The 24,023-nt window shown below is 42.8% G+C and overlaps 1 protein-coding gene across 1 annotated transcript in view; it reads right to left on the reverse strand.

The window, feature by feature from the left end:
* The window catches only part of LOC147705952 (BPI fold-containing family B member 2-like), a 126,068-nt gene that overhangs the window by 96,855 nt on the left and 5,190 nt on the right, over positions 1-24,023 (reverse strand). Inside the window, exons 5-8 of the mRNA XM_086932419.1 lie at positions 12,590-12,739; positions 8,531-8,591; positions 7,480-7,540; positions 5,870-5,961 (exon numbers count right to left, since the gene is read on the reverse strand). Coding sequence (XP_086788545.1) covers positions 5,870-5,961; positions 7,480-7,540; positions 8,531-8,591; positions 12,590-12,739 — 364 coding nt within the window. The remainder of the gene's footprint in view (positions 1-5,869; positions 5,962-7,479; positions 7,541-8,530; positions 8,592-12,589; positions 12,740-24,023) is intronic.

Raw genomic sequence — 24,023 nt, forward strand, 5'->3', positions numbered from 1 at the left:
TTTGGCTTATAGTAGTATTTTTGATGTTCTGCCTTGCGAGGCAGCTCATGTATGTTTTTATGCATCCATTCTTAAGTATCTTTTTATTGTTTGATGGTTCCTGAATTGACCGAATTAATTTCATTAGTATATCTAGTATATTGTATGTATATATTTATTCTGAATACCTTCTCTCTCTATTACCTCTAGTTCTTATTCTTTATTACTCTTTGCTTATGGGGTAATGGGTTTTTCTTTTTCCTTTGTTGGCCTCTTTGCTTGCCTCTCCATGTTCCCCCCTCGTATGAATTTTGTCTATTATAGACTTCCCCTGGTGGGATCTTTTTACCTTTTTTTCCTGTCTCTTTTCTCCTGTTTTCTTTCTTCTTTTTCCACTCCTTCCTTTCCTTTTCTTTTCTTGGGTCTCCTGCTGGCGTTCAGTATTTGTGGGGTCATTAGACTTACTGTGTCTTTGTTGTATTGAGGATACTGTTTTTGGAGTATTTTTTCTGTTATCAGGTAATAGCGAGTATGTTGTCTTTCTGCTTTTATGCCAGGCTTGAACGTTTTATCACTTACTGTGCGTGGTTTGAATTACCTGGTGAAGAGGGAAAAAATTGTGGATTATTGTAAAAATCTCTCTACCGATTTAGTAATATTGCAAGAAACGAAAATATCGTACAAGCAGGCCCTTCTATTGAGGAAGGAGTGGGTCCGTGATGTTGTGTGCTCTGATGCCTTTGGTAAGAAGAATGGGGTGGTGACATTGATTTCTAGAAATTCGGGGTTGACTGTGGTTACTGCGTAGCATGATTCAGAAGGCCGGTGGTTGCTGACTCGCTTATCTAATGGTTCTCTTGATCTCTATGTTATGAATATTTATGCACCCACTAGTGATGAGCCATCTTTTTGGAGAACTATTTCTAAAAAAACGTTCAGATGTACCTCATAATGGCAATTTGATAGTGGGTAGGGACTTTAATCTTCCAATGGATCCTATTTTGGATAGACACTTTGCTTTTAAATTCCGTCTCCCTAGGGCTCATAAATAGATGACTAATATGTGTTCCTCTGCTAATCTTACTGATATGTGGCGATTACATAATCCCACTGGTAGTGACTTCACTTTTTCTCTTCTCCCCATTCTAGCTTTTCTCGTATTGATTATCTTTTAGTCCACATAGCTCTTTTAAAGTGCTCGTTGTCCCCCCTTATTCATCCGATTCTTGTCTCTGATCATGCTGCTGTGTCCTTTCCTCGCCTCAATATTGCTGAAAGTAGAGAATTTGGCATTCGGAGATCCTGTATGATCAAAGTCAAGTTGCGTTACTCAATAAGGATATTGATAATTTTTTCTCTGTTAATGAGGCCTCGGTTAGCTCCCCGGTGGTATTATAGGATGCTTTTAATGCACGATTAGAGGACAAATTATTAAACAAATGGCAAAAAGGAATGCTGATATTAGGAAAGAACTTACTGATCTAGCAGATAACATTAAGAAGCAAGAAGCTCTCCATCAAAATTTTAAAGATAAGAAGTTATTACAAATTATCAAGAATCTAAAATATTTTTACAATTCTATTGTCACTAAGAGAGCTTACATTGGTGTCCAAGCACAGAAGTCTAAACGGCTACTTCAAAGAATCGGGCAGGTAAGGTCCTGTCGGCGACGTTAAAGTTTCAAGAGTCTAATATTAAATCATCTCTGATATCTTGTATTAATGATAGCTCTGGTACTAAGAAATTTCAAACTAAGTAAATTCTTGAGGTCTTTCGTGAGTATTATAGTAAATTGTACACTCCTCATAATGAATCTTCGCTTGATCATTGCCAGCAATTTTTAAAGATGATTCCTATTCAGACTGTTTCGGATGATCATGGTGTAAAGTTGGGTAGTCCGATTACATCAGAGGAGATTATTCATTCTAATAAAGCCACTCGCTCTGGGAAGGCTTGGGGTCCAGATGGTTTTCCCATTCTGTTTTATTAGACCTTTCTTCCATCTGTTGTATCTCGCCTTAAAGATGTCTTCGATAGTTTTATCTCATCGGGTTCGGTTTCTGGTTCAGCTGCGGAAGCTACTATTGTAGTAATCCCGAAGGAGGGTAAAGATCATTTGGATCCTAAGAACTTTCGCCCCATATCCCTCCTCAATATGGAAGCGAACATTTTTGCCAAAATTTTGGCCAAAATCCTAGATTCCGTTACTTATTCATCCATCACAGGCTGGTTTTGTTAAAGGTAAAATGGCTAGGGATAATATTCAAACTTTTTGCCATATCATAGGAAAAGCAAAGTTATCTTACCTTCCAGGGGCTGCTCTTGCATTCGATGTCTAAAAGGCTTTTGATAAGGTTTCTTGCCTTTTTTACATGCAGTGTTTCGTGTGCAAAATTTTGGGGAATCCTTTGTCAAGATGGTTATGTCTTTATATGCACATCCTAGGGCGAATATTAGAGTTAATGGTGCTTTTTCTTCTTTTTTTAATCGTTTTTAGGGTACTAGAAAAGGGTGCCCATTATCACCTCTTCTGTTCTTATTATATATTGACCCGCTTCTTCAGTTACTCAATCTTCATCAAGATATTAAGGGTTTTCAATGTGGCTCACATTGTATCAAAACAGCTGCTTATGCAGATGATGTACTCATTTTGTCTGACAATATAGCTACAGTAATTCCTGCCATTTCTGATACCGTTAATCTCTTTTCTAGTGTTTCTGGTTATACTCTTAATAAAGATAAAATGGAGATGTTTCCCCTCAAAGCATATTGTTTACGAGCACATATGGGGAATGCTGGCTATAAATGGCAATCAAAACAAATTAAGTACTTGGGAATTTGGTTTTGCAGTACTCTAAATGAAACAGTAGCATTTAACAAAGCTCAAACTTTATTCAAGATTCGTCAACTTCTAGATACGTGGTCTCCTAAGTATATCTCATGGTGGGGACGTCTTCAAACGTTAAAAATTATGATAACGCCCATTATTAATTTTGTGTCCTCTATGCTTCCTATTAGGTTAGCTTTGTCTTTTTTCCATGAAATTTACTCTAAGTTCCTCTGGAGAGATAAGAGAGCAGAATGTCCTATAAATCTTTGAGGGAGCCCTATGATATGGTGGTTGTAACTTCCCTGATTGGGATAAGTATCAAGTAGCTTTCCTAGCTTCACAAGGGGCTCTTTGGTTCTCTTCAGATCCTCGCCATGCGCCGTCATGGGTGTTGATTGAGCAAGAACTTTCTTTTGCTCCTCTTTTTTAACTATGTCCACATTGTCTATTCCTTTTTCTCGGGCTATCATTTTAGACACCATTACGGAGGTGAAAGCTATTGATAAGATAGTGACTAAACTAATACATAAGTCTAGGTGGTCTTCTCTGTGGCACAACTCCAAAATTAAAATTTATATTGATTCAACCTTGATGACCTATTGGGCTAGTAAGGGGATTACGTTAGTTAATCATCTTTGTGATTCGAATCATGATCCATTACCTTTTTCCTCCTTAGCTCAGCAGTTTTCTCTTACTAATTTGGATTTTTATACCTTCTTGAAAATCAAAGTTGCTCTTGCTAAGGTTCGTCTTGATCCAGTCTCTCATACAATATCTCTTCTGTTGATGTGGCTCAAGTCGGGGCGTGTGGCTTCTACGATAAATACATTTTTAACTCCCAACCCGCCTGTGCTGACTACCGTTACACAACAGAAATGGTTACATCATTTTGATCATGATCTTCTTAAGCATATCTCCTCAGACACTTGGCAAATGATTGGGAGACTCTCTCTTCATCATAAGATTGCCCATCTCTAATTCAGTCTAAAAAAAATTCTCTCAATTTACTGCATTGGACTCCGGTACGCCTACATTCTCTCAATCTTAAAGACAATGATCTTTGTTGGAGTTGTGGCTTAGCCGCGGGTACATATCCACACATGTTTTTTGAATGTTCCCTACTCCAGCCTTTTGGGGATTTGGTTCATAAACACCTCATGTTAATATTTAAGATCCAATTTCAGCTCTCCTTTCCAATAATTTTGTTGGGTCCATGGGCGTCACCTCTACCATTACCATTGGATTCTTTAGACATGCAGTTATTAGATCTGTTGTTGATGATTGCGGTGAAGATTGTCCTTAAGGAATGGAAATCAATTGGTTCCATATCCTATCATACATGGTGAGCTTGGGTATCTTTTTTACGAGGGGCTCATACCTCTGTAGAAGAGGCTCATCTCTCCCCTTCTATTTCTCGTGGGGTATGGAGAGCTTTTGGATGAATATGTGGATTTGGCCTCGAAGGGGTTGGTGGAACAATATCCCTTTGTGTTGTCTCTTTAATTTCTTTCTTTCTTTCTTTTTGTTGTGCTGCAGGAGACCCCCCCACCCCCTCCCTTCCCCAGTCTTATTCTTACTTTTTCTCTTCTTTCTTCTCTTTTGATTTCTTCTTTTCTTTTCCCTCTGTCTCACTTTCTCCCTCGTTCGTTCCTTCTTTCTTTCCTTTCTTATTTTTCTTTCAATTAATTCTTATCAAAGTGATAGATCTGATGTTTTACTATGATTCCTCTGTGATATTGTTTTCTTTTGCAGCATACTTTTTACAATATCCTTTTTTAAATTAATAAAGATATATGAAGTCAATGTACATGTGAAGTAATTGATTTGAGTTTCTGAGTGAAGGTGCTGGCTTTAATTCCATCAAGTTGTTTTAGTTTATTTCCTTATTCCCAGGTTGAACTTATAAGTATCTAATGTGTTACTTTAATGAAGAATGGAGTCTTAAAGCAGATGTGTATGCTTATCTGCGTTACAAAAACAGTTAAATAAACAATAATGTCAGTATCATGCCCTATATTGCAAAAGTTTGGTGCGTGTGTACAGCACCACATAGGAATGGTATTGAAATGAAAATGTTATCAGGCAAACAGACATCTTGAGTCCTTTCCCTATATCATATATGTATTTTAGAAAAAAAACTATTCACTGTAGCTTTCTCTCTCAGCCTTTAATTAATTTAGTATACATTCGCACTTAAATATGGCCATTAATGAGATGCTATTCTTGCTATCAATTTAGGTGAAAACACATTGAGCTGCCTCCCCTATGTCACTCATAGATTAAAACTATTCAAGGCGTTCATCCTGTAGAAAATTCATGGTTCCTTCAAGTGATTCTTCAGAAGATGACCATGGCCCTCTACAAATGCATTGTTTCTAGCATGACTCTTCACGTCAAGGATGACAGCCATACAATTATCATATTCCATTGCCATCTTTTTTGTAGACATAGGCAAAATATAAATTACACTGGGGAAATTCATTGAATTCCCAAGGTTAGGATTAGGTAAAACATATTAAATTGCTCAAAATTTCCCCTTTCAATTTCTGCCTACTTTTCGCCTGCATGGGACTATTTTATGCACAAAAAGGCTTACAAGGCATGTGACAGACTGAAAAAACACACTTTGCTCTAAAAAAGAAATTTCATTTCATTTCCCCATATTTCTATGAACTTTTACAAAATTACACAATTTCATTAAATTCTACTTTGCAGCCTGTGTGGCCCATCTTAGGGGCTATTACTAGTATAGCATATTCAAACTCATTAGATACAACAAATAAGTACAGACTGTCTAGTGCTATTTTAGCCCAGGGAGTCAAAGGATCAAACAGATAACCGACTACAAGTTTATTATCAGTCTATTCACACACATGGACCAAGGACCACATTATAAAGCAATATTCCATGTGAAAGTTAAAAAAAGTCACACTCAAAGGCTATCTAAGAATTTCTGGTAGAGGAGATCAAGACTATAGAAAGTGATTGCTTAGGTTTGATAGCTTAATGGCATTATATGACACCTAATGACCTCCATCCGTGAAAGTTGAGAATACTTACACTCATACCCATGTCCATGTATTGCTCAGTTACCACAGGCGGGCTTGGCATAGTGTACTGGAGACCAACTTGCTCATCTGTATGGACCGAATCTGTAAGACAAAAAGTATCCTACAATGAAGAAAAATGTTAGCTGATTCTGGTATCAAGGTGGTGACTTTTCGAACCAACCCATGTATTCTGCATGGACATTAAAAGGAGCTTACACCCCACATCGTGCATGGAAATTTAAAGAATGGGAAGAAAACAACATTATTGTGTCTCATTGGTTAATGCTGGTTTTAACCCTTGATTTCAGACAATCAAACAGCCGCGCATCCAAGGAAAGTATGAAGAGGTTGTATGTCACTGTCATTAGGACAACAATTTGACCTACAAATATATTACATCCACTACATTGTCTACCAATACATTGGTATGTTGACCGTGTGTTAACTATTCTTAATTTTACTTTATCTATGCGTACTATTTATTGTAGCGTTTAAGTTGATGTAGCTATTATTAGCGATGTATAAAAATTTGGTTGTGCTATGTAGCACATGCAGTCGAGTGAGCTTTGAGCTATGAAGGCAATGCTGCCATAGACAGATGGTAGACTGTATGAAATGGGATAATGGCAGCAGCAAAGATATAGCCCACATTTTTGACAACAATACCTGGAGGAGAAGAGGTAGGTGAGGGGATTTAATGTGTTGATGAGATATGGACGCAATGGCGACATTGATGGAACTGCTAATGGCAATGCCAGCTTGAACATCGAAAATGGAAGCAATAAAGGAGGTGGGTTTAAAACATGGAGAAAATAGACAGAGTTTTGGAGAGAGGGTGGATATAATCACGTGTTGTTGAGGACGAGGAAATGAATGATGGACGTGGAGTCAATAAAGGTATGAGCGGAGATCATGAAATCTTGAATTAATTTACAAGGAAAAAGAGCTTTGTGATGTAAGAGTTGAGATTAACATGGCAATTCGTTTTTAACTAAGGTCAAGAAAGAAATTAAGTAAGAAGAAAGTAAACAGAGATAATGAGATACCTGGTATAAAAGCAGTGGCAACAAATGTATGGACTGAGAAAATGGGGCAATTATGATTGGACCACCAAAAATTCATTCACTGATACTAAAACATAATGACACAGTGCAAGTTTGTGTTTTAAAAACATAAATTAAGAGAATAGTGATACATATGGAATGACAATATAATGAAGACAGTAATGAAAGGAGAGAAGAACATGACTACACTACATGAATGGGTCTATATAATAAAACATGAACAGTACAGGCAAATGAACTGAAAGTCTTAAAGACTTGGGCACAGGTAATGGATACCACAGTGTTGAGAGTAGATATCATGTTTGAAATAGGAATGTGAGCAGCGGAGTGAATACATGAGAGCACCAGGGAGAAGCAGGGGCTATATACAAGCAGTGAGCAGGTGTGTATCAATGAAGTTAAGTGTGAAACTGAAAAAAGAAAATAATAATGGAAAGGTTAAAGAAAGTCTTCCTTGATACATCTATGAAGGACAATCTAATACAACAATCACAATCCTCTGGGTGTGAGATGGAATTAGCAGCTGTATCGAAAGCCATCCACTGAGTCTACTCACCACCAAATCCTTCAAGGCGTACATTTAGCTTAAGGAATGTGCTGGACACTATCAGGCACATCTGTATTGGAAAAAGAAAAAAACATCATTGTGCTGAAATAGTCCTAGCTTTAGAAGGTTGCCTATTAAAGAAATACACAAACACATATTTATTGTCAGACTTGCTCTCAATCACAACTAAGGGGCCGATTACGATGCAGCTAAGAAGGCTCTGACCAATGGTCGGAGCCTTCCAAGCTGCATCGTAAATGGCCGGTGGGATTCCTTTCCGACTGCCTCATTTTGATGGTGGTGGTCAGAAAGGAATCCCACTGGTCATCCCGGCTCAGCCCATCTGCCAGTCGGAATGTGGCAAGCAATCTCAGGGGCGGGTCTTTCCGCCTTTGAGATTATGATGAAGGTTTCCGACATGGTTTCCATGCTGGTCTGTACGGCATGGAAACCATGAGGCAAAGCATCTTTGGGGGCCCCCGACAGGGCCCCATTTGATGCATGGCCTCCAGTTGTAAGCAGAGGGGGCACCTATGGTGCCCCCTTGTTGATCCCTGCACCTTGTGGCAGCCTGCCACGGGGGGGTTCAGGGATGAACCGCACCTCAAATTTTCCTGTGGGAGCATGCATTACGGGTGTTTTATTGCCGGAATGCATGCTCCTATACTAAAATGTAGGAATGCGACAAACAGTGTTCGGTCGCATCCTAATGATGCGTTGGGGACTGCCGACTGGGTTTCCGTCTGCCCCATGACCGATGCTGTGTTGGCAGGAAGTGATTCCACCCAACACTGTAATGACGGTCTTAGGCAGTTTTTGTTTATAGTGATCTGCTGTACATGGTTTACTGATAGGTGAAGTGAGTTCTGGGAATCAACTGTGTCACATGCAGTAAACAAGGAAGATTTCCGGTGTCTATTCACACAGGAAACACAAGGAATAACTAAGTGATGCTATGATTGTGTGCCTTATAAAGACTGTGTGCTTGCCTATATCGCAGAGGCAGCCATAGGGGTTTCTTCATTTTCCCTCAGACAGCACACAAAAAATTCATACCTACCTTTTCAGCAAGAAAGGCATGAATGTGGTTCCGGATCAGCTTCAAAACATCAGGGATCAACCTGACCAGAGAAAAAAGAGACAGCTTCCTATTTGTGTAACTTTAACATGATGGTCTCATTTTACTTATGCAATGATGTAAATCAGCATTTTATTGTCTCACATATATGTTGACGCATCTGTAGTATTGCAGTAAGGTACTAATTTGTACATGACATGCAGCAATATCTCTGAGTCAGTGTTGCACACCTGGGAATAACAATCGTTGGGGAAAATAGCCAAAAAGAGGTACTGAAACATGTAAAGTGTGCGGAATCACCAGTTCCATTTCTAAGTAGCAATTCAGTGCCCCTCTCAGAATTTTGCAGTATTCTTGCATGCCAGAATTACTGCTACTCGCAGAATTTGTTGTTGCAGTAGCTACAATTCCAATGCTTTATTCCCAGCCCCCTCAAAATGAAAGCCTAAGTAAGGAAATCAAGTATTTTTATAGATAGCCATCCAGGGTTTAAAAATGGTACAAATTATACACCACAGATTTCATTGATAAGGAGTTAAAGTCAGCTCCAAAAACTCAAGTGTCATATTTAAAATGTTGAAAATTCAGCTTGTGTTCCGTTGTCTTCGTGCATGGAATGTGCCAAAAAAATTAGACATGGGTCTCAGGCTGACAAGTCACAGCAGTAGCATAAACAAGAATCTGATATTTGTATAGCAATGTCCAGATGTTAACAATCTGTATGAAGAGCCCCATGTGAAACCCTCCTTTGAATTCAGTTTCAGTGGGCACGAATAAAAAACAGGGCCGATTAGATACTTTTTTCCATATGAATATCTTTGGATTGGCCACTCCCACACTGTAATACTTTTATAAGCAGGTTTACTATTTTTCACATGGGGCACTGCAGCATCGGAAAATGCTGTGCTGAGGAGAGCGTCCTATTTACTAAAATAAGGCACTCTCCTCCCCTCTCACTAGCGCCGGCACTGAAATCAGCTGCTGTACGCCACAGAGACACCTTTGTGCCACAGTTCATCGGTGTCAGCATGGGCCTTGTACTAGAAGGAACGCTTCCAGTGCAAAATACTATTTACAGACTCACTTTAATCATTTTCTCACTTTGTATGCTTGCTGTAAAGTGAGGCACACAGGCAAAGTCAGAAAAGGAAGGACAAATGAAAGTATTTTCCTTCCTTGATCCTACTTTAAAAGGCTGAGTTTTCTCATGCTAAACAAATATAATTTTATTTAGTAAATTGGGTACATCAGAAGAAACCTTGGGTGGTGCATGGGCTTTCCCGTTCAACACCCTTGGTATGCCCCCATGGCAAACAGTAATGCAAAGCAGTACTATGCACTGCTTCCCATTACTTTTCTGTTATTTCCAGCTCTAAACAAATTTAATGCGGAAAGTAAATTAGGAAAAAAAGATTTTGCGCCGATTTGTGTCGCTTTTGTGATGCAAACACAGCTCAACATCTTAGTAAAATTCCCCCTGAGTTTCTAAGGAATGACCTTGCATCCCCTGCATTCTTTCAAGGTCAGACTACTTAGAGAAAATATTTGTCTTGATGAAGGAGTATATTAACCCTGGGAATATAAGACGTTTCCATATGGTACAGAATCAAGACTTGTGGTATCATGACATGGATGGCTGGTGACTTGAATAAGCAGGGCTTAATACTGTATCGTGGAACATTGTCTTTGTCATTTAGTGATCATTAAATGCAAAGCATGATTTACCAGCCAGAAACATATCAAAGTGAGAATTAGTGTGATTGGTCATACTCTGTCCTTTCCTTCTTTCTCGCGAGAAACACCAGCCATGCAAAGAATTAAGTGATTTGGTAACATATTCGTTGTAATCGTTTTTGGACACAGACTGCATTCTGAAGCACCTACAGTCAGGGATTTTCCCTCTTATCTAGCAAAGACTTTTTAGAAGCATTGTCATCCGTTGGGTTTTCCCCAACTGGTACTAAGACATTTTTTTGCAACATCAGGCATATTTGATAACTTTATTCTCCTACACCATGGTCAGTCAGTGGCTAATATGCCAGAACAAGCATTCAGATGGTCTATGTCCTATCCATGAAAAAGGGCAATGCAAGCCAAAGGAAGCACCCATTGTGGACCCTCCTATTTGTTTTAATATTGGTGCTTGACTAAGATCCATTCTCTGAAGCAAAAGTGAATGTGTCCAAATAGCTGCAAGTAAATATGCTGAGGTCTTCAGGTGGGGAAGTGGGGAATCACATACAGGCAGAAAATGCTTAAATATGTCAGGATTTGCCAGAAGATTGGTCAGGCCAGTACACACAATTTCTGAAACACTGAACTCAGTAAAAACATGGATACAATCAAGCTTGCTATTGTGCAAGCTAGATTGTTGTAAGGCCTAAACTAAATAACATAGTTATACCCTTATTGAGGTAACCAAGCCCTCCAAACATTAGCTGAAAGAATGTTTTTCAACGTTCCCAACACTGCCAGTTGAATCTTTCAATAGCTGCCTATCACAGAGAGGTAACAATCCAAAGTACATATCGTTTTTTTTTTACAAAGCTCTGCATAAAATGTCTTCCTAATGCTTACCTGACTTGGGGCCTCATAACGATGTTGGTCAAAAAGCCTCCTACCGCTGGTCAGAGGCTTTTCGACTGACATGGTAGGTTTGAAGTCTGACCGCTGTATTAGGATGACAGCGGTCAGAGTTTAAATCGGCCGGAGAATCCGAAGCATTCCGCCGTGGGGATTACGATGTCCGTTTCTGACAGCCATTGTATATTGGCCTTTCCAATATGGAAAAGCTGTCAGAAAGTGACATTGGGGGCCCTTAGCAGGAACCTTGTCCTTCTGCGGCCTCCAAATTTTCCCTCCTCACCATCCCTGCACTGTTTGGCCGGTATCTCACAGTTCAATTTACTCGGTTATAAACAACATAGGGCCTCACCTTAAAGACACTTATTCCCAACATAAAAAACAAATCCAGGGTTTTCAATATTCTTCTCAATTCCCTGGAGTTTATGCAGTCCAACTACTCTTGCTTGTCACAGTGTCTCACTAAAAACAACAATGACTGCTACCATCCAGACTCCCCACCTTCCATACAATGAAAAATGTGAGAGGAGAGAGCGAGTACCTCACAGTAGAACCGCCAACGAGGGTATCTCACTGTGCCTGCCACATGGTGAATGGATGTTTAAAAGCTTCCATTTTTCAATGTGAGCTTGTACTGCAGGCGGTTTCTGTCCGCCTCACAATCTCCTATTGAAATATGGATGTTTCTGACCACATCATACGCGGTCGCATCCTGACATGAGATCGGTCGGTTTCCAATCTGCAACAATGTCAGTCGGAGGCAACTCTTAGTGAAGTAGTGTGGCTCACTGGTTAGAGGCGGCAGACCCGAGAGCAGAGGACGGCCCGGGACCAGGGTTCGATTCCCGGCGCGGCAGGTTTCTGGACCAGTGTCAGCGGACTCGATAATTCTCTCGCCTCGGTGCCCACTCTGATCAGGGATCACACTCGGCATCTCTGGGCATTAGCTTGCCTCATCTTCACTAACGGCCCCACCAGACCGCCGGGGATGCCTGGTCTCACCCTGGAGATACCCATTAAGGGACCATCTCTCAGGGAAGCCAGGAGGGTTTCGCAGCGGTCGAAGTGCCTTGGGACCCTACGGGTAAATAGTGCGCTATATAAATGCCAATACATACACATTTACTCTGACCAACATCGTAAAGAGGCCCTTGATGTCTCCTAACACCAACACCACTATGAAGGGACTTCCAGCTAAAAAATCAACTTTATGTGCGGTTTGAAGATTTCTAGTGTTGTCTTCTCCATTTTGCAAGATGGAGAAGAATAGGCCACTTTTCGCAAAATACAAAATCCTGGCTATTTTAATGTACTTTCCTAATCTTTTCTATTTGTTCCTATCTGCCGTACACTTTGTTTGACACCTTGAGTTTTTCAGCCAAAGATTATTCTTGCAACTGTTAAAAGTAATTAAATAGGAATAATGTATATATAAATGGCTATGGATCAGGCACTTACTCAGTTTTTCCAACAATCACATTAAAATCACCCTCTATCGATTTGCAGGCTTTGATGGTCAGAATAGGCTGTCCCTTGGAAGTCTTGGTTATCACAAGATCGGCAGTAGCACCAGTTCCAACTCTTATCTCAACACCACCAAGCAAGATGCTAGAAATGATAGATTGATAAACACAGTGAGGATCTGTAAATATGTTGGCCATCTACAATAGTACAACAATGCAATATCACAACAAGCATAATGAGCCACTCAACCTCTAGTTCAGTCATTTGTCAATGAAAACCAAAAAACAACTGACATCTCAAGAACTCATTCCCTAATCAAAGAACATTGATAACAACAAGAAATTAAGAGGGGATCTAGGAGTAGCCATATCACACTCAGCACCAATTCATGAATACCAACTGGATATTTGATTAAAGAATGTAAAGTGGGCAAGGTCTACATGTTATGTGTACTAAAAGCCTGAGATGGTGATATGCTTTTAGAGAGATTGAGAGGTCAAATAAAAACTGTGGGGCATATTATCAAGGGGGCTCATCTCCCTATTACCTCGCTGTTGCTAACTCCAGTTAGCGACAGCTAGTAGGAGATAGCGACCATCTTGGGTCCCACTTTGCATGTCAGTGATATTTATCACTAATGACATGCAAAGTGGGCGTGCCAAGATGTTAGCGACTGGAAACAGTTGCTATCATCGCTATCTCCTATTACCAACTTTTGGAGATATTCGCGCTAAGCGCGAATATCTCCAAAAGCTAACACCTGCCCTGAGCAGTTCTTAGCCATGTTATCCAATGGAAGGTGGATAACATGGCTAAGAGCATTAGCTCGGTAATGCATGAATATCTCTGACTTTTCAGCGATATTCATGCATTGCGGCCGATTTTTATCGCATTAGCGATAAACCTTTGTAATACCAAGGTTTATCTGCAATAAAAATCACCGCAGCTCAGCGGTAAATTTTTGTCTCTAACCAAACAATAGCGATAATTATCGCTATTGCTTGGTAATATGCCCCTGTATTTGTTCATGGAGTTTGGTCACTGTAAAGCATTGAGACCGATTCGAACTAGGATTGCTCCCCTTTCAGAAGCCACATTGAGTCCGGCCAGAAAGGCCAGACTTTTAGAGATGAGCTTAAAAAGTATGTAATGTTTGTGGGATTTACATAGCGTGAACAAACCTGAAAGGCATGGCACCCTCTACAGATCCAATGCAAAGGCACAGTCAAATCACTAATGTATTCGGATTTGGCAAAACTGTCAAGAAGGTGAAGAAATGCATATAAAGAAAATAAGTCTCCTATTTTTATACTATTTATTTATTCAAAATTACTTTCTGATGATTAATTATTCACTTATTTATGTTTTAATATATGATTTTATTGAGTTGCATTTTGACATATGACGCTTGGTTGTTCAATAAAGTTGTATAAAGAGGCAAACACTCTTGCACCAGTCATTTAATGATAAAATGCATAAAATGACATGCATAAATATTCTTTTGTAAAAAGACATAGAACACCAATTGCTTTGCTTCTTCATTTATGAATATTGCGACGTGCAGTTTCCATGTGCTATGTTGACCTATGTAAATAAAATGGAAATGCTCCAGTACTATGGCAAACGGAATATTTGTTAAATACTCAAGTCCCACGGATGAATTATTTAATATTAGGAGGGAAACTTTACCTGTTAATAATACCGTCAGAATATGGCTATCAAAAAGGTCTTATGGTATTGTTTTAAAATGAGAAAGATGAATATTATAACAATGTTAAAGTCAGAACCAGTAACACAGCATTAGTGGCATCTAATTTTGACACAGTATGTGTTTTCAGTGAAAAGTAGCAAATCGATTGGTCTACAACTATTGTTGTTTAAATTAATCTAATGGAACGCAAATACTGATTCATAATGTGAAGTTGTGTTGGTTACCTTACTCCATCTGACAAGACTGGTGCAAATTCATCCCTGGGCCCTGACATCCCCATTTTATTTTGCTGACTGGTACTGGTGTTAACTGACAGTCCCTGGGCTCTGCTTAACCAGGCCCAGGTCCAGTGCTATGCGGAAAAGCCACTTAGGACACAAGAATTCTCTAAGACCCCCACATGGCCATTTCTCAATCATTATTTCAAGGAGCAGCAAGTGCACATCAATCTCGTGTGTTTGATAATTTATCTAATTTCACATCTTTTTTTTTGTATTTGTTATTTTATGATAATCATATTCATCTGGTGCAATCAAAACACTAATTTAAACAAACTACATTGACAATAATCAAGACAAATCACAACACAATATAGTACAGAACATAAAAATGATTAAAAAATAAATTATCTGCTGAACAAACCAGAGTTGTTGCCAACAAATCCAAAGTAACTCACTCCAATGATTATCTTACCCCTTGTGTATAGCATGGGGTTGTGTAGCCTGTGCTGTGGTACCACACTCAGAGGTGTCTAAATACAAGTAATGTTGCTTTTTAGAGTAGCTAGATTCTTGTTGGAATCCTAAAAAATAATTGTATGCTTGATGTGGTACTTCCAACAAATTCCCATGAAAAAATGTCAACAAGTTTCAACCTCATGAAGTGTAGGGGTATGTTCAAGTCTTTTAGGAGGTCATCATCAGGGCAAAGAGAAAAACTTGTTCAGTCGAAACTAAACAGTAATAATGCACACATCTTGTGTGCGACCGCTTTGCAGCCGTCTTGGTGTTAGCAATACCCAGAGTTAGTAAAGTTTTTTTGTACTCAGCCAATCTTTTCAAAATAGCCTGAACCTGCTTTTGTCAATGGTCCCCGTCCGACTTGGAATCAAAGAAACTTAGGGGCATATTTACAATGAAGCGGCAGAACACGAGTTACCTTCAAAATAGCTAACGCCATGTTGTGTCACTTTAGAAACGCAGGGATGCACTGCATTTATAACAATACAGTGCACCCCTGTGTTTCTCCCTGAGCTGGTGTTGAATTTAGCTGCTTAGCGCCAACACAGATACCCTTGCACCATAGTAAAAGGGTGCCTACGTTGTGGTAGTGATTGATGATGTGCAGGAAGGTGTCCCTTCCTGCACACAAAGAAATCCAGAATGGCGATTTGAAACTTCCCCCAGTGTATCTGCTAGGTGTCCCAGGGGTGGGGGTCAGGTATTTATAAGGAGGGTCCTTATGAAATTGTTCTTATATGCCCTGGGGTTAGTAACATTGCACATTTCACTCCCCATATTGCAGCAAAGTGCTTCCCAAAATCGACATTTTTGCTAGGAGTACTGTGGAGTGAAGATCTGCAACCCCTAAAGTCTTCCCTAGGTATCCCAGGGGTGTGTGGTCCTGTAAACATAAGCAGGGTCGTTATATAAAAGATGTTTTATATGCCCTGACATTGGAAAAATTGCCAAGTAATGTTCCCATTGCAAATTCCCAGCTGCATATACTAACATGACAATGAGGTATTAAATAATAACTATCATTAAGGATGTCATAAAAATATAATTCAAGGACTTCCTAGAATGGTATTGATAATTCCAACAATATGCTATTGTTGAATGTATCCTAAAATGTACAGACAGGAAATGATAAGACTTTCTTGTTGGTAAGTCAACATTTTATCTCCCAGTGATCAGTCTTGATTGGTCAGAGTTAAGTGGATTACCCAGGTTTGTTTTGATGAGGTGATACATTGTCCTAGGGGCTAGAGAGCCATTCTTTGAGGGTAGGGTTCTGCTAAATATGTATGCCAGGGTAGGGTGATGGGTTGTAAACAATAACCTTCGAAAGAAGGAGTAGACAGGCTGGAGAGACCAATTTCATTTGCACCCCTACTCTTTGAACCCAGCCAGATGGCAGGATAAAGGATGGAATGAGCAGATGTAAGGGGGAGGACAATATGGGGATGAACCATTCTGATGGTCTGCTTAGCCAGCTCTTGTCTCTCTGCTGGAAAATCAGACATGTTGAATGTTGGAGAAATTATGCTTTTTGGGAGTCTAAAGTGCCACACTTTGGTGGAAATGGTCACACTCTGGGGTGTTGCCTGCAACTCATTGGACAGGAATGCCCTCCTGATTGACCCAGAGAACATAGAATAAGTATCTGAGAGGGGCAGAGCCTCTCAGATCTGCTGCTTGAAACAGAAGGAAGAAGAAGGGACCATGCTGAGATGTCAGACCTGCAACAACCAGGCCCTGCACTGGGAAGACTGTGCCTGCTGCACAAAATGGAACTATAGCCCTGTGAACCTAACTTGCTCCAAAAGGACTAAATAGTGGGCTCCCTGCATTCTACCGCTTAACAGAGCTCACCTGAACCATTACCACCAAGAAACCCCATCCTAGAGTGGATTTGTAAGGTTTTGTCCAAGTAGATGGTGGGAACTGAAGTCCCAAACTTTCAAGGACCGACTTAAAGCTTCCAGACCATTGGAGTATTTTTTGGACGCTTTGGGAATCTCAAAGGAATTTCAGGAAGAAGTTCCAGAAATGTGGAGAACTTTGGAGCAACTCTGAAAAAAAGATCCATAAGTGGACTGACTCGACACGTCCAGCCAAGTTGGTGACAATCAACAGTGAGCTGGTCTGCCATCCAGGTTCGTCCTGCCGAAAAGCTACAGAGGTCCAACTTCCAGGGTTTGACTGGGAGTTCACTAAGAACCCAAGGCAGGGATTCCTCACTGAAGATTGGCTAGTGAAGAGCAATGAGGGACCCCTGTAGAAAAGCTCTGTAAAAGTTTGTTAGTCTGAACGAAGGAGAGGTGAACAGGACCAACAGCAAAGGTCAAGCTGCCTACCTTTAACCACAATCCTGGATCCCTGGATTTTCCCACTTGTAAAGCTCCAGAGGTCTGACTTCTACAAGTTTGACCATGAGCTCATCGCAAGGCAAGCCGGCGAACCCTCACCGAATCCGGACTGGCTGAGAACTTCAAGGGACTCAGGGAAGAAAAGCTCCAGAAAAGTTTCCAAGTCAGAGAGCAAAAACTTTGTTTGAGACCTACCGCGAGGGATAGCCGCGCACGGCTCAATCGCAGTTGGCTTGAAACTTTGACTTTGTCCCAGTCTAGCGGGACCAGTGGTCCCAATAGGCACTGTAGGTTTCTATGTGCTATATATTAATAATAGTTAAAAATTCATATCTCCGGTTCCCTACATTGGATTTGATTTGTTTTGGTGTCATTGTAAAGATAAAAATATTTCCTATTGTTATAAATTGGTGTTCGATTTTTATTGTGTCTTTATTATTCACTGAATTTGTGTTTTTAAATGCTTTACACGTGTCTTTGAAGTTAGACCTGCCTGCCTGCAGTCAAGCTAGCAAGGGTTGTGCATAGGAATAATTTTCTAGTACCTATTCTGGTCCCTAGTGTGCCTTATTGCCACATTTATCACTACAAATAACCCACTTGCCAACACTGACATACCACCTGGTCACTTTAATGTTCTAGAAATAATGTCTAAATAGGCAGAACCTCCAGCCTGGTCGCCCCCACGCTCCTCACCTCTCCTGCTCCTGAGCCTCCTGCTGCCTGAGCACATCGCCGCTGAGAGCCGACGCCGATTGCAGCGCCCCAGCCGCCGCTGGGCCGCCCGCTTAGCCTGCACCCGTTTTTTGCCGCCGCTGCCTGCCTGCGGCCCCGCCTCCACGCCAGACGATTGGCTACCACGATCCCGCCTCCCAGCTGACCCACCCTCCCGGCTCCCTTCTTAAGGGGACCCTGCCTGCCACTTGGGAGCGACCACTGCGCATTCGGCCTGGTCGCCCCCACGCTCCTCACCTCTACTGCTCCTGAGCCTCCTGCTGCCTGAGCACATCGCCTCTGAGAGCCAACGCCGATTGCAGCGCCCCAGCTGGCGCTGGGCCGCCCGCTTAGCCTGCACCCGTTTTTTCCTGCTGCTGCCTGCCTGCGGCCCCGCCCCCACGCCAGACGATTGGCTACCACGATCCCGCCTCCCAGCTGACCCGCCCTCCCGGCTCCCTTCTTATGACGCCCCCTCAGCGACCGCGCAGCGGACGCGCGCAGCGGGAGCACCGATTGAGCGCCGAAGGTGCGCCAAAGGTAAGCCCGTCTGCGCCCGTCCGCACCTGAACCGTGCCCAGTGCCAGGACCCCTGGCCCCCGCAGACTCCAGCCCTCCCGCCGGACCTACGACGCCACCGAACCCTACGCACTCAACGCCGGCCGAACCCCGGGTTGCTACCGAGCCACCCCGAGACGCACCCAAGGACCCTTCTGCTGCCACTCCTGCAAGTTTGCCTGCATCTGGACCTGCACTACTCCTGCACCGACCAAGACGAGCAACAGCAGCAGCCACCTGAAATGCATCCTGCTCAACACCCGCTCCGTCCACAGACACGCCGTCGAGCTCTGGAACCTGCTCGACACTACTTCACCAGACGTCGCCTTCCTCACGGAAACCTGGATGAACGCCTCCTAAGCGCCCGACATCGCCATCGCCATCCCAGACGGCTATAAGATCATCCGAAGGGACCGCATCAACCAGACCAGAGGAGGCATCGCCATCATCCACAGGAACACCATCCGCATCACGACCAACACCGACGACACCCTCGCACCCGCCAAGCACCTCCACTTCCAGGTCCACATCAACCCCAAGACCACCCTCAGAGGCACCCTCATCTACAGACCCCCGGGACCACGCACACAATTCAGCGAAGACATCGCCGACTTCATCAGCCCGCACGCCCTCCCCTCCGCTGACTACATCCTCCTCGGGGACCTCAACTTCCACCTGGAGAACAACAACGACCGCAACACCACCACCCTGCTGGACAACTTCGCTAACCTTGGACTCAAGCAGCTGGTGACCACCCCCACCCACTACGCCGGACACACACTCAACCCAGTCTTCTCATCCAGCAAGGACATCGCCTTCAGCCACGCCACCGGACTCCACTGGACGGACCACAGCTGCGTCCACTTCAGCTTCAAAAGGACCACGATCCACCACCAACAGCAACAGGTTGCACGCAGAAGCTGGAACAAGATCACAGCCGACCAGCTCGCGACTTCCCTGAGCAAGAACCCATCCACCAGCGTAACGAACCCCAGCCAAGCGGCCACCAACCTCACGAAGTGGATCAGCGACAGCGCAGACAACCTCGCCCCCCTGAGGAACCCGCCTAGCAGACCCGGCAGCAAGAAAGCCCCATGGTTCACCGACGAACTCAAGAGCTCCAAGAAGAACTGCCGAGCCCTCGAGAGAACCTGGCGCAGAGACCCAACACCCGACAACATGACTGCCCTCAAGCTTGCCACCCGAAAACACCACCAACTCATCCACGCAACCAAGGAAACTGCATTCAAGGAATGACTGGACAACAACGCACACAACAGCAAGGAACTCTTCAACATCGTCAAAGAGCTCTCCAACCCCAACGCCGGAAACAATGACATCACCCCTTCGCAAGACCTCTGCAACTCCCTCGCCTCCTACTTCCACAAAAAGATCGCGGACATACACAACAGCTTCAGCACTCAACCGACGCACGCCATGACCGAACCACCACCCTCCGCGCCTGGACCCCGATCAGCACCGAGGATACCGTCCGCACGATGAACTCCATCCACTTCGGATATCCGACCGACCCCTGCCCTCACCACGTCTTCAACAAGGCCGACGCTGTCATCGCACCCCACCTGCGGGACATCATCAACACCTCCTTCGACACCGCGACCTTCCCGGAGAGCTGGAAGCACGCCGAACTCAGCGCTCTACTAAAGAAGCCATCAGCCGACCCCACCGACCTCAAGAACTACCGCCCCATCTCGCTGCTTCCGTTCCCTGCAAAAGTCATCGAGAAGACCGTCAACAAGCAGCTGGCCGCCTTCCTCGAGACGAACGGATCCCTCGACCTCTCGCAGTCTGGCTTCCGAGCCAACCACAGCACCGAGACCGCCCTGATCGCAGCCACCGATGACATCCGAGCACTGCTTGACAACGGAGAAACAGCGGCCCTCATCCTCCTAGACCTCTCCGCGGCCTTCGACACTGTCTGCCACCGTACACTAGTGCAGCGACTCAGCAACGTCGGAATCCAGGAGAAGGCACTGGAATGGATCATCTCCTTCCTCGCCGGAAGGACACAGAGAGTCCGCCTCCCCCCGTTCAGATCTGAAGCCACTGAAGTCATCTGCGGTGTTCCTCAAGGGTCCTCGCTCAGTCCAACCCTCTTCAACGTCTACATGAGCCCCCTCGCAGACATCGCACGCCAGCACAACCTCAACATCATCTCCTACGCCGACGACACCCAGCTGATCCTCTCCCTCACCAACGACCCCGCCACCGCCAGAGCCAACCTTCACGAAGGGATGAAAGAGGTAGCCGAATGGATGAAGAACAGTTGCCTGAAACTGAACTCGGACAAGACGGAAGTCCTCATCCTGGGATCCTCACCCTCCGCCTGGGACGACTCCTGGTGGCCCCCCGCCCTAGGCAGCGCACCCCAACCAACAGACCACGCACGCAACCTGGGCTTCATCCTGGACTCCTCCCTCTCCATGACCAGACAAGTCAACGCCGTCTCCTCGTCGTGCTTCAACATCCTGCGCATGCTACGGAAGATCTTCCGGTGGATCCCCACCGAGACCAGGAAGACGGTCACCCAGGCCCTCGTCACCAGCCGTCTGGACTACGGCAACTCCCTCTACGCCGGAACCACCGCCAAACTCCAGAAGAGACTCCAGCGGATCCAGAACGCCTCAGCACGACTCATCCTGGACATCCCCCTTCGCAGCCACATCTCCGGACACCTGAGAGACCTGCACTGGCTCCCGGTCAACAAGAGAATCACCTTCGGTCTCCTCACCCACGCACACAAAGCCCTACACAACCAAGGCCCAGGATACCTCAACAGCCGCCTCAACTTCTACGCTCCCAAACGCCAGCTTCGATCGACCGGCCACGCCCTCGCCACCGTCCCCAGCATCCGAAGAGCCACCACAGGGGGACGGTCCTTCTCCTACCTCGCCGCCAAGATATGGAACTCCCTCCCGACCCACCTCCGCCTGACCCAGGACCACCTCGCCTTCAGGAAACAACTCAAGACCTGGCTGTTCGAGCAATAGCGACCCCCCCCCCCCCCCCCCCCCCTAGCGCCTTGAGACCCTCTGGGTGAGTAGTGCGCTATATAAATGCCTTGATTGATTGATTGAGAACCTGAATCTATACTATGGGACATCTCTGTCAATCAAAAAATATACCCCATTAAAGATACTTCACATCTTTTTTAAACACATTTTATGTTTTTTTTTTCCCCTGAATGGTCTAAATGGGCCATTTATACATTACCTATTATCAAGATTCAATTATTTCTAAAATCAGATAGGACTTCACATCATTAATATAAGGATAATATTACATACACTGAGGCAAATGGACTACCGCTGAACTTATAGAGGTAGAGAGAAAACACAATAATGAATAGTCAGCTAATAATAGGCATGAAGAAGTACTTTTCACCTAGGCAAAGTTAAGTATATTGAAAGAGATGTTTGTACTTAATTATGTTGAGCAACTTTAAACAAATATTTAGGAAAAGGGTAAGAGCATTTTTTCCAAATTTCGAAATGTATTTAGAGAATCTACAGATTTACTTTCCAAATGACATACAGTGAACTATTCCACTGTAAGGATAATATTACAGTCTTTCCAAATATTGGATATGATTTCTTATACTTTTAAAAAATTGGAAAAAATGATCTAAGGGCCTGATTTAAAATATGGTTTAACCGTCGTAAACCCTGAGTTCAGTAAATCTGAGAGTTTGTGACTGCTAAATCATTTTTTTGTAATTTACCAATCCCATTTAAGGATTCAGAAAAGGTTTTTCAAATCTTTAAATCGGTAAGAGAATATTAAGGAATCGCTAAATGAAGGTTCATGTTAAAGGCATCCCTTCCACATACCGATTACTTAAGAGATTTATATAAAGTTTTGCAACTGAAATCTGGTCATAAAGCATTATTTTTTTGACCATCAAATCCAAATTGGTGGTAAGCCATTCACAAATGGAAATGAGTAGACAGTGGACCACTTTTCCTTTGAGAGTGCTGACAAAAAGGACCTTTAGGAGTACACAGTGATACATTGGAAGACTGCATACCCCTCAAAATGGTTTGTTAAACTTTTCCTTATATTTTTAATGTACATTTAAATTACATTTTCCTTTCAGCGAACGGAGCTGAATTTAAAAATAAAATGTAATTGCTTTATTTGAAAGCAATCACAGAACTGGTGGCCAATCACGGTGAATCGCAATTTGAGACCTGCCTCATGCCTATTAATGAGGTATGTTTAAATGTGACCAACTGCAGTTCTGAATTTTGTGAACCAAACTATTAGTACATCGGTTGGTTTGCAAAATTCCTTTCCATTCACAAAGAGTCGGTACGCAATTAGCATTTACTTTTTGTGAATGGAAAATGTGTATATCAGCCCTTCGTTCCAAATTGATGCCTTGATTAGAGTATGATAGACAGTAACTTTGACGCAAACATGGCGGATATCTTGTTTCAACTGTTATATGATATAATGTAACCACAATATAGGGAATTCTGTAATCCCTGTATAAACGGCAGTCACTAAATTCTTCATAATCGGTAAAGCACCAAGTCGCTGATTATGAAGAAAAAGATGTCAGAACTTGACTATTAAAATGATATCGCAGTCAAGTTCTGACATCAAAATGCCTGCTGCCAGAAGTGAAGGTGAAAGGCAGGTCAGGTAACGGAGCATATGTAAAACAACTTTTTAAAGCAACAAATGAAATGTATTTTTTCTTTTTTTTCTCTATTTTAATAGTTTACGATGACAACCACTCCTTAGTTAGAGAAACCCAAGAATGCTTCTGCATGTTCCAAGCTACTGCAGTTTTTTTTAACTGACTTGTATTGCACTGTTTCTAATCTTGGTTCGCAACACATATGTAACAGATTTTTATGTTTGTTTTTGCACTAGAGGCTTTATTCTTATGGTTCATGTTTGCAAACATGCTCGTGCTTTCATATGAAAGAGCTACACATCTGGGTTTTAAGTATTTTGTTGGAAAGGTCATGGTGTGATCATGTATTATATGGGATATAGTACCTCCCTGTCTTACTTGCTAAGGATATTTCAATTCACCTCGGAGGTCCATAGCCTTATAAAGGAACTTGACCATCAGCCTAGTTCTTCTATACGATTATCGATCTTCTCTGTGTCTTGCAATATTTTTATAATGTACTGCAGGTGATACGTTATTGTTGGTGTAATAAAATGGATGGGATATCCAACCCATTTATCAGATCCTAAGTGTGTGCCAATGAAAAGGAGTTTTTTTCCATAAGTTTGGTCTAAATATTTTTCAAAAGTTATTCATTTTGGGGAAATCAAAACACATGACGGCATTTGTGACTACACAATGGTCTGAT

The sequence above is a fragment of the Lissotriton vulgaris genome, chromosome 7 (genome assembly GCF_964263255.1).
Source record: "Lissotriton vulgaris chromosome 7, aLisVul1.2, whole genome shotgun sequence".
Taxonomy (NCBI): domain Eukaryota; kingdom Metazoa; phylum Chordata; class Amphibia; order Caudata; family Salamandridae; genus Lissotriton; species Lissotriton vulgaris.